Raw genomic sequence first — 11,910 nt, 5'->3', positions numbered from 1 at the left:
GAGAAACACTCCGTCCCATCATAGATTCCTTCAACCCGCATCTACTACGCCCATTTGTAATGCAGTTTTTTTATTTTGGAATATTGTTATTTTATAAATTCAGTTTTCTGTTAGGGGGTTAGAATGTGGGTTTGGGGTCCTCACTTTCTGACACCCCTCTCTAGTTTGTGTGTGTGTGTGTGTGTGTGTGTGTGTGTGTGTGTGTGTGTGTGTGTGTGTGTGTGTGTGTGTGTGTGTGTGTGTGTGTGTGTGTGTGTGTGTGTGTGTGTGTGTGAGAGAGAGAGAGAGAGAGAGAGAGAGAGAGAGAGAGAGAGAGAGAGAGAGAGAGAGAGATTCTACTGTAGGTTGTTAATTATGTTCCAACATATGCACATTATTACAGCAGGGTTTTTAATAATCAGTTGTCAAAGAAGGGGGGGGGGGGGATGCATTCACATTTTTACTCCATTTCACCAAACATGAAATATTGATCAAATAGATTCATTTGTTTTTACATTGAACATATGCAAACAACCGAAACACCAACAGTAATCATAAACCTAGAGACGACTTACTAACACCGAGCATACATACTGACATTATAAATCTGTACCATGATTTATTTTTTTCTAAAAATCTTTGTCTATATGTATATTCATAACAAAAGGGATTGTGATGGATACATTATCAGACTTCGCTCTTGAGCACAACAGGTAACAAATTATATTCTGTTATCTGAAGAGACTCTTGATCTTGTGATCTTTATTTACACTTCAACTAATCTAAGTCACTGTTTGACATGATGAATATAAATCAATGTGATTCAAACTTCAATAAAACACCAGCTCCCATTGAAATCAATCTCATGAAATGGCAGAACCTCAATCATTTAGGTTACATTCTATCACAAATAATAAAAGCACTTTATGTGAATGACAAAGGAGTACTGTAGTTCTGTAAAATCAAAGGTTTGTCTGACGTCTGGGTTCAAAGTCCTTTTAGTAAGACTTTATTACATACTGTTTTATCGCCAAAAATAAATGTCATAAATAATTACACAAAAACCCCATTGTGTCTGTTTAACACTTCAAAAACACTTCTTTCACAATGGTTAGTGATGGCTGAGTAGCACATATGGCATATTTTAGGGGTTCAAGAAAAATAAAATCTTACTCTGCACAATTATAAATGTTCACTCTCCCCAAGTACATTTTCCAGAATTTCAAAGCTATACTTTTCAAGCATGTGACAAAAAAAAGTAACTTTTCTGATTTTGTTAGATGCATTTTCAAGAATTTTTAAGAGCTCAGAACATTTCTTTTTTGCTCTTGAGTCATGTGACTTTATTATGGCGTATACAAAACAATATTTTATGTTTATGAAATGAAAATGCTGTTAATATGAGCTTTGTAGGAACTTTCTCTGGTCCTTTCATTTATGGTACATATCTATTTTTGGCTCTTTCACCTATATATATTTATTGTTAGGTGTGTGTCTTTTCTATGTGTTTAGTTTACAGATTTAAGTTAAGTGCTTTGCAGCAACTTGTAACAAGGATTCGACTTGAAAAAACGGTGCATCCAATCACATTGGATGCACATTGGACTTTCATTTGAAAGTCACGTGTCTAGTGTCTGTAAAACCGCATTTTTCCATCTTAAAAATATATCTAAATTACGTCATATGCTCTCATTGACAAATGCGGAACAACTAGTTCATGCGTTCATGACATCAAGGCTAGATTATTGTAATGCTCTACTGGGTGGTTGCCCTGCACGCTTAATAAAAAAACTACAGCTAGTTCAAAACGCAGCCGCTAGAGTTCTTACCAGAACCAGGAAGTACAACCATATTAGCCAGGTTCTGTCAACACTGCATTGGCTCCCTATTAAACATTGTAAGTAATCAGCAATATTTTAAAATGTATACAAAGCACTAAATGGTTTAGCTCCCCAGTACTTTAGCGAGCTCTTAACGCATTATAGTCCTTCACGTCTATTGCGATCTCAAAACTCCGGCCAGTTGATAATACCTAGAATATATAAATCGACTGCTGGCGGTAGATCCTTTTCCTATTTAGCACCAAAACTTTGGAACAATCTTCCTAACATTGTCCGGGAAGCAGACACAGTCTGTCAGTTCAAAGCTAGACTAAAAACACATCTCTTTGACCTAGCATTCACATAACACATTATAGACTTCTATAATTCAATATTAGGCTGCTTAGATTAGGTCAGCCGGAACTGGGAACACTTCCCTCAAATCCTGATGTACTCGTTACATCATAAGAAGAATGGCATCTACGCTAATTTTAGTGTCTTTGTTTATCCCAGGTTTTCCCGCAGGCCGTTTCCAGATCTGACGAAAGACTTTCGCCTGGACCTGATGACAATGCAGTGCTGAAGTGCCAACTAGCCTCTCCCTATGGAGGATCCCTATACCACTCTACAGATAAAGCGTTGTGGAATTTTTCAGTTCGCGTACCTACCCAAAGTGATAAGATAAAATAAAAATTCTGCATCAAAATTTATAGACAAGTAGTTTGTTTAGGCATGGTTTGTAAGGAATTACAAACCTGCGCACATATATTCAAACGCACATAACTATAGAATCAATTCTTAATGCGCATGTGAACGCCATAAGCGTCTATCACAGGTTCACATTTAAAGTCTGTTTAGAGAGAACGGTGTCATCTTAGCAGCCCCTAATTTAATAACAAATGATCATTTAGACGGAAGTGAATCAATCAAAACTAACTTTAGCTGGAAAAAACATTTTTCAAGAGCCACTATAAAACCAAACCAATCTCTGTTACCTTAAATTATATTTTTATCTCTGTAAAGCTGCTTTGAAACAATCTACATTGTTAAAAGCGCTATATAAATGAGGATGACTTGACATATTTAAGAGTTGTATTATTTTTTTTTGATTCAATTCTGAGGAAACTGTAAATCCAGTGAGAACATAGACAAGAACTAGTCTACAATCAACAATGCTTAAAATAGCATAACATCTAAACATACAATCAAATATGAACTGCTTTATTCACAAGGACATTGATATTCAGCTCAATGCGGTAAGTCTGTGTGAACCTGTAGATGGCTGAATGGCATTTCTATGCGACATTTATCCGTGGAAAAAAAAGAAACACTCCGTCCCGTCATAGATCCCTTCAACCATATCTACGCCCATCTGGAATGCAGTTTTTCTTTTACACAACAAAATAAATGCCACCATAATAGTAGCTAGTTTCCTTGTCAATAAATAAAGTTAATTATTGAACCATAATTTCTTCAAAAACAGCATCCAGTGGTAAAAGTTGTGGACAAACCTTCTAGTCTCTAGTTTAACAGAGAAACTTCCTATTCTCTGCCGGTCACTAGAACACTGCGGCGTCCACTAACGTTTGATTGTTCCTACGTTTCTTTTTTACTTTAGTATGAAGCAAATGAGAACAAAACTGTTGAACAGATTCCTCACAATCCTTCAGTCTTTAGGCATTTGTTCACTGGGTTAACTCTATACTTTAGCGGTGCTGCTTTTGGAAGGGATCCAGCTGAACTGATAGCGTTCACGCGGCGTCAGAATGTTTAAATCCAGAAGCTTTTGCTCTTTCTCACTCTCCACCGTCTGATATCCCAGCAGAGACATGGCTCCTTTGCACACATCCTGGATGCGCTGGACTTTTTCAAATGGTAAGGTGGTTCGCCAAGCCAAAGAGACGTCCTCTGCATTTCGGGAAGTGATTTTGAAGGCCTCCTTCTTCGATCCCTTGCCCTTACCGTGAGTGATGCGATAAATCCACTCCTGCAGAGTCTCCGTCATCTCCAGACCAACGAACTGGTACATGGCTTCGATCTCCGCCAGCGTGTTACGCACTAGATCCTCATAGCGTATCATTTTGTAGCGCCCCCGTAGGAAATCGGGTGCCTTAAACATGGCGGTCTCATAAATGCGCACATGACTGCGGCAAACCTCCTGTAAGATTTTGTATGATCTATCTTCCTCTGGAATATCAGCCTGTTCCAGTACTATGGCGCTATCTTTCACCAGGGCTTTGGCCGACTGCTCCCTGGAGCGAAGCACCGCTCGCGGGTCCCGAACTAGATGGATGATGCGCAGATCCAGAGAGGGGTCCCGCAGTAACGGGTAAAGGGACTCCAGCTCAAAGAAGCGAACCTCTTTTAACACTACGTGGCTGTAAGTCCTGCATGCTGCCTCCGCGAGCTTCAAACCTTGCACGTCGCATTGCTGCTTGCATTCTGGTTCTTTGCTAATCTCGTCGCGAGGCGTGAGGAAACACGCGGGCGGAGAGCAGAGCGCACGGCTGTGGCTCCACATGAAGAGTTTGGAGACGTTTTGTGGTTGGGGGATGTACGCATCCATCACTGACATGTCGCACTGGAAGACGCTGCGGATCGTATCGCGCACTGCCATTCGCAGGCTACGAGCGCCGGCTTGCTGTATGGACATCCACACATGCCAGCCTGGCTCCATCAGATAAAACACATCTGGATGCTGGTTGAACACCTGTCCCAGGAAGGACGAGCCGGACCTCCAGGACGAGAGCAGCAGCACGTGCACCTTGCCCTCAGACGGAGAGGTGTTTGGAAGAGCCGGGCGACTGTACCAGCCGTACAGAAGCACACCAGCGACCGCTGGAATCAGCAGGAGACTCAACACAGGGGGTTTCAGCGCTCTCCACCGCAGCATAACGGCAACTTTATAAAACCTACCAAAGCAAGCACAGACACACTTTAATGGGTCAGTCATGACGGTTAAAAAGAAAGTTTAAAAAAAAAAAAAAACTATTATTCTAGTTTATAGGATTAATTATAATAGCTTTCAACATTTTATGCCACACGTTTCACTTCCCTCTATATAGAATTGGTTTTAAAAGTGATAAGAAATGAAAAAAAATATATATTTTTTATTTATATGATGCAATATCACAACTCTGCTGTCATTTCAACTAAGCTAGTATTCTTATTATTCTTAGTATCTTATTCATGCATGAGTTTGTAACCGTCTTCTCCCTTTTGATTGACAGGACTTGTTTTTTTATATATATATAAACGATAGCGCAGACAAGAGACTAAATCTAAGTGTCAAGTCACCTTTATTCTATAGTGCTTTATAGAATAAAGATTGCATCAAAGCAATTGCATTTCGGCTGAAGTCAGTTCAGTTTTGATTCAGATCCGTTGTAAAGACCATTAATTATTAAACTAGTTCATTTTATCTATAAAGCAGTTCTGCAGAAAATGATGTCATCGTCCAGTTCAGTTCTCATACAACAGCGTCAGTATACAGTCAGGTCAATAATATTGTATGCTGTTAATACAGACTGGTTCATGTTGATTTTTGCACCGGTATTAAACACCAATGAATAACTATAATACTCTAAAATGAACTTGAGTACCAACTACCAAGTGAACATTTAGTATTTCTGGAAATACTTGATCAAAGTAAGAGATGAAACCAGGGCCCCTCAGAATTTAAGTAATAGTTCACTTAAAAATGAAAATTCTGTCATCTTTACTCACCATCAAGTTGTTTCAAACCTGTACGAGTTTCTTTCTTCTGTTGAACACAAAAGAAGATATTTTGAAGAATGCTGGTAACCAGACAGAGTTGATGGACCCCATTGACTTCTATATTACGTTTTTCCTACTATGGAAGTCAATGGGGTCCATCAACTCTGTCTGGTTACCAGCATTCTTCAAAATATCTTTTGTGTTCAACAGAAAAAAAGAAACTCATACAGGTTTGAAACAACTTGATGGTGATTAAATGACAGAATTTTCATCTTTAAGTGAACGGATCAGGTAATCAATCTTATTTTTGAGCTGGTTTTCGAAGAAAAATAGGATCGGTTCATTCTGATCCAAGGGTCCGTTCTTCGTACGTGGATTACTCCGTTATCTGGATTTCATTGTTGACGTACGGTCAAATCATCTCAGATGTATTAAGCGAGGTACGAAGAATGGTCCCCATACACACTTTTCCAGAATTCCAGTGCTCCAAATGAGTTTACATTTCACAATGTAGGCTACTTACTATGTAAAGAACAACTGGGGGAACAGTTAACATGGGGTCAGTTTTTAATTTGATGAGAAAACACCCCAATAACACCATACAAACATTCGCTTCCATTTTCAATTTCCTCAAAAAAGTCAGACCCCTACGGAGCCACTAAAGGGGCATCGTGACGAAAAACATGAGGGGAGTAAAAAAAACACCACTTTTTTGCACTTCCCTGCAAAAGTTTTGGATTCCCATGAGAAACTTGGCTTTCGCTCTGAAAGAACTCAAAAGTTTTGCAAAAGTTTCTCTGAAAAACTCAAAACATATGCGAGACGATGCAAAATCATTGTACGATAGTTTTTCCTCCAATCTCAATTTTTTTTCCATCATGTTCCTTTAAGGACCAGTCATACCTTTGACTGGCTTATCTCTGATGACTGTGCCAATGTAATTAATATACACTACAGTGATTAAAAATCAGTTACAAATATTATATTAATATAATATTAATTAATATTGTTACAAATACTTTTGTTTAATATTGACAGCTTTTGGGGGATAGTTCTACTTTACTGAAAGGCTTAAAAACCTAATGTGTATAACTGTAACGGTTAAACAAATTTAAACAAAGTATAAATTAAAAAAATTAACAATAAATATGTATACTACATGATACAAATGTTGTTCCTGAAATCCACCCTTTACTGGGATCAAGATAATCCTCATATTTGGATCCCAATCTAAACCGAAAAAGTTTTGCACATATAATGAAGGTTTGATTCAGATCAAAACCAAGATTGGATTATGTGACGTAATCTGATTACAGAACGAACCCATTTTCAAGATTGGATCCACTTCAACCAGATTACTTACTCAGTTGGTTCAGTTGTTCGAAATGTTTAATCTGAATTAGAATGATCTGGATTTCAAAATCCTATGTTTTGCTATCCAGGATCGGGTAGATCTATCTGATCAGATTACTTATGAACAACTGGGACAAATGAGAATAAAAATTGACTTTATTGAGTAATTTGTGAATTAAGTGTATAAAGCTGGATGTAGTTAAATAAAAGCAAGATCAATAAAATGCCCCTCATCTACGGAATCAAATCGAAGAAAAAAAAAATGAAAAAAACACCCACTATAGCAAGTCACCACTAGCCTTTCTGTCAGCAGTCACACACCTAAAATCTACCTCAGTGAAAAACAACACTTTAGATTATTCCTTCCCTCATTTTATTTAAAAGGTATAATTCTAACGCTAACCAGCAGGTGGCAGTGAGTCTACAAATGATGAGGTAAAAGGCTTGTTCGACTTGAACCGGCGCTGCGCAGACCGATCGGTTGATGACATCAAAGTACCGCGAGAGCGATTCAAAAGCATAAGGAGCCGTCTGCTCTCTAATCGCTCTCGCGGTACTTTGATGTCATCAACCGATCGGTCTGTGCAGCGCCGGTTCAAGTCGAACAAGCCTAAAGTGAACACGGGTTGAGATTCACTGGGCTACCAGACCAGTAGACCTATAGTGTCTAATGAATCTATCTAGGTTCAGATTAAACTACTGAATCAGCGAGATGCGGTTTACTTTTAACAGACACAATAAAAAATTAAAACAGCGAAAGTTAAAAAATATATCGGATATTACTTTCTATTATATGAATCAAAAGGAAGAGAAAAATGACCATGAAACCATTACACCTGACACTGGAGACACCGAAATTAAATGCAATGGAAATGGCAACGCACAATGCATCAACGTAAAGCTTCCTTCTGAAAACAAACGTGTTAAACAACCCTCCGTTATGTGTTCGTGAGCACAATCAAAACACGTTACTTTTAGAAAGTGAAGGGATAGTTACCTAAAAAATGAATTGTCATTTCTCACCCTCATTCAAAACCTGTAATTGCAAAGCAAAACCTCCATAAAAGCGGTCCGTACAATCCGTGGGTTATTTTACATATCGGATGAAATGGCTTCAGAAGACTTATAAGTCAAGACACAAGAGACAATTTACGGTTTGGAGCTCCAGGTAATATTAATTTCCTTATTGGGTGAACTTTCGCTTTAAGAATGTAATACACCTGACAGGGAAAACAGATGGTAAATAAGGTGTGATAAATTGATAGGATTACATTCCTTTTGTTTCCTTTAGACCCATTTGGTACTTAAAATAGTTAAAAATAAAAATACTTCAAAAAAAAGTTTAAAAGTGACATATCCGACACACGATTTGTGGTGATCGTGTGATTCCTAAGTTAACAGACAGAATTACTGAACACCATCGTGACTCCTGAAACGCGTTTGCTCGATCAATGATGCCCATTGCCCAAACATGCTGAACGAGTCATTTCTCCAAAATGCGACCAACAAACTTTGTGAAGATTTATTTGTCGGGCTATCAAGGGATTCTTATTTGAATAACGTCATTGTTACGTCTAATCGCGGTTAACATCGGCTGTATGAGAATATAAATGTTATATTAGACACAAAATGCGACTTACACTGACCTAGAGGAAACTCGGTTGCCATGTTCACAGTCATCTACAAAAAATAACGCTCCCGGCAAACAGATCATTTAAAGAGTTATCTTACAAATACTGTAGCTAAAATACATATAGCCTAATTATAATACTCTATGTCTACTGCAGACACATTATTAAAAGTATAGCCTATTATGCCTTACCTCCTGTTGAGTAATGTGTCCGTATTCAGTTTGAAAGTTTCTGCTCTAGATGTGGGGAAAGCTGAGACGACGTGGCCTTTAAGAGTGACTAGCGGGAGGTGGGCGGAATTATATGCCTTAGCTGTAAGATGATATGTTAATGAACTTCATAGTATAAATACTTTTACTCCTGTTTCATTCGTGTTAGGAATAATACAAAGCTTAATTAAAACGTGTATAGGGGTGTGTGTGTGTGTGTGTGTGTACTTATGTGCACTACCATTTTGTAGACTACTAAAGACACACATTGCTAACTTACCCAAGTAGTATCTAGAAGTTTTCCTTAAATATGAATATACACCAACTAAATCTATATAAGATATAAATCCCCATATTTGAGAAGAGCTGCTTGTGTCACAAAAAGGATGAACGAAACAGGAAAACATTACATCTGCATCCTGTCCATTGTGCCAAACTTCCTGCGCTTGACCTTATTGGGGGACATAGAGGATAATAAAACAGCTAGGATAGAGAATATTAGAAATACATTTATAGAGTTTTTATGAATGTATATCCATGGAACAAACTGAGACCAAGACAAGAGCCTAAAGCAAACACATTATGTGGTCTTGTTTTGATTCAACAGTAGTTTGAAAGCATATTATTGACAGTTATATCCTTTAGTTTACTTTAGCTTAACTGCTGACTATTTTCCAGAGGATGTTTGTCACATAATTTAGTGCAACATAGCCTGTTAAACCAACAACATTAAATATTCAACCCCAAAGCATGCAGTATCTTAGACACCATGCTAACATTATGAAATTGTTCTCATTCGCACAGATACTAATTTAACCATTAGAAATATGCATTCAGTGAGTCACTTATGTTTGAAAAGAGGAATCAACAATGTAGAACATTCTTCATCATATTTATGTATTTTCAAAATGGGAAAATACAATCTTTATTGAACAAACTTTGTGTAAGATTTTGACATATTTATTCTATCATTCTTTCACATTGCAAAAAAATATCTTATACAGTATGCGGCTGAACTTAAAGGAACTGCATCCTGCTGGAAATTCTGTATGAATGTACTTGAACTGAACAAAGAGAACTATATATAGAAAAACTCACTAGCAAACAAGTCCTCAACAATGAATGAAGATTAAAAATACCATTAAAAAAAGGAAGAAAAAGAAACCCAGGTTGCATCAGGAGCTGTGCTGTTTAAACGGTGGTACTGTGGTGGTCGGTAAAACCTGGTTTTGAAAGATGAATGTTTGAATGTGCTGGAAAACCCAAAGAAAGATGAGCAGGACGCTGGCATACTGAATCCAGGCAAACTTAATCATTTCCCAAAAGCCTGGTCGATAGGTAAAAAAACAGTCAAGGAAATGAAACTTGAGTTGATCAAATGAAGCATGAGAGGCGAGTCTAGAAATGCACACAAGTCAGGAAGTGACTGTATGTGTCCAATATGTGCTCATTTCATGAGAGACTAGGTTGTAGCCAAAAACTAAAAAGCATAATGGGATAATTTCCTATCATGTGTTTAATATCAAAATAATGTTATCTGAAAAAAACTTTAGACTTTTATTTATTTTTTGGTATTAGCATTTTGTTGTAGACCAGATGGTTGATGTTAGTAACCAAGCATGAAACAATAAAAATATGTATTAGTATCCAATATCCTGTTTGACTTCAGTTTGAGCTTCCTGTTTCTGCTTTGTAGACTTTTTGATTCTCGGTTGTTTCTTGTATTCTTGTGTCCTTGGTTTTTGTGTTCCTAGGTTCCCGTTTTGTTTTTATGAAATATTCCTGTGCTTAGTACCACGTCTCCGCCTACCTTCATTGAACTCCCTGTGTTACACCTGTATATATCCTTGAATAGAGTATGTTTTACAACAATTTACCAAATTAATAATTCTAATTAATCAAAATATTATTAATTTTTAATTCACCAAAAAATAATTCTCTACTATATAGAAATGCGGAAAAACAGTCATAACATAACACAGCATAATGGCTTTTTTCTTCTGTGGAACAATGTTGTTTGGAAGACAACATTCTTCAAAACGACTTAATTTGTAATCCATAGAAGAATCCTCTATTTGAGGATATGTATTGCATATTTGTATTGTTTCATACTTGGTTACTATGACAAAATGGTTTACATTTCATACACAAATAATTAATTGTACCTAATTAACGTATAATGACAGTTGTACTAAAATGTGTCAAACCGCTATAACAAATATATATATATATATATATATATATATATATATATATAGTAGTCAACATTTGAAGTGGCTCAAAACCTTTCATCAAAGTTATTGTAAGACTGGAAGAATTGGAAGATATGGAGTTGCATTCAACTCTCTGAGAGAACAAAGCAAATTAACATTTGAATTTCTCTCTTGTGCATCATTCGAGACGCAAGTCTCACCTAGCAATTCATTATCATTTGAAATGTCTTAGTGCGACTGGTACAAAGGTCTCATTCTCAAAGAAGTAAACCAGAAGCTAATAAGGTATTTAAGAGTTCAGAGATAATTCACACACATAGGAGGTGTGTCTTCCAGGCAAATGGTTTCCTGCTCTCAGATAGTGTAAACTCAACAAAATTCCCACTGTTAGCAAATGGTTCCATGTAAATCAACTTCTGCCCCCAGTAAGTCTGGGACGGTGATTAATGTGAGTTCCCACTGTGAACTCATGTTTACACATGAAATGAGGTCTGTCTATATAATGAAACGCAACTCGGCACGTTTTCTGTAACCAGATTAGCCTGTGATGCGAAGTGCACCAAAACACTTCGCATCATGTATATTATAATGTCAAGGTATTGCATCTTCTCTCTTCTGGAGCATTTGATGTTTGTATCTATTATCTTTGAACTGAATATGCAATTGGCGTGATACATTTACTTGACATAATATATTGTAAACATTTGATTTTATTCTAATCGACTCTTTAACTCTTTACTGAAAATATCAGTCAAACATTCGCTCACACTTGATGCACAGGTATCATTAAAAACCTTTTTCATTTATGGAGTTAATACATATGAGAAAATGTATTTCATTTAATCAAATTACTTTGCCACATGGAAAGACGGTAATGCACAGAGACCTTCACCCGCTGATCATAATACCTTTGAGCCGATCCAGCCGGACTTTACATTATACATGAATTTTGAACAATACCCGTTCTTGTCTTAGGACAACTTTGATT

The 11,910-nt window shown here is 37.1% G+C and overlaps 2 protein-coding genes across 2 annotated transcripts in view; both read right to left on the bottom strand.

Moving 5' to 3' along the window:
* Positions 1-373: 373 nt before the first annotated feature.
* On the bottom strand, positions 374-8,804 carry chst6 (carbohydrate sulfotransferase 6). The gene is made up of 2 exons (XM_077211381.1): positions 8,692-8,804; positions 374-4,711 (listed from the first exon to the last, which is right to left on the bottom strand). The coding sequence occupies exon 2, from the start codon at positions 4,690-4,692 to the stop codon at positions 3,499-3,501; it is 1,194 nt and encodes a 397-aa protein (XP_077067496.1). The 5' UTR covers positions 4,693-4,711; positions 8,692-8,804; the 3' UTR covers positions 374-3,498.
* Positions 8,805-9,584: 780 nt separating this feature from the next.
* The window catches only part of tmem231 (transmembrane protein 231), a 6,733-nt gene continuing 4,407 nt past the window's right edge, over positions 9,585-11,910 (bottom strand). The window contains exon 7 of the mRNA XM_077211398.1: positions 9,585-10,047. Within this exon, the coding sequence (XP_077067513.1) occupies positions 9,885-10,047 (163 nt within the window). The 3' untranslated portion in view covers positions 9,585-9,884. The remainder of the gene's footprint in view (positions 10,048-11,910) is intronic.

The sequence above is a fragment of the Siphateles boraxobius genome, unplaced genomic scaffold (genome assembly GCF_051911475.1).
Source record: "Siphateles boraxobius isolate OS27281-9 unplaced genomic scaffold, OSU_SipBor_1 65, whole genome shotgun sequence".
Lineage (NCBI taxonomy): Eukaryota > Metazoa > Chordata > Actinopteri > Cypriniformes > Leuciscidae > Siphateles > Siphateles boraxobius.
Note: the sequence above shows the minus strand (reverse complement) of the source record. Positions and strands in the feature narration are given on the sequence as shown.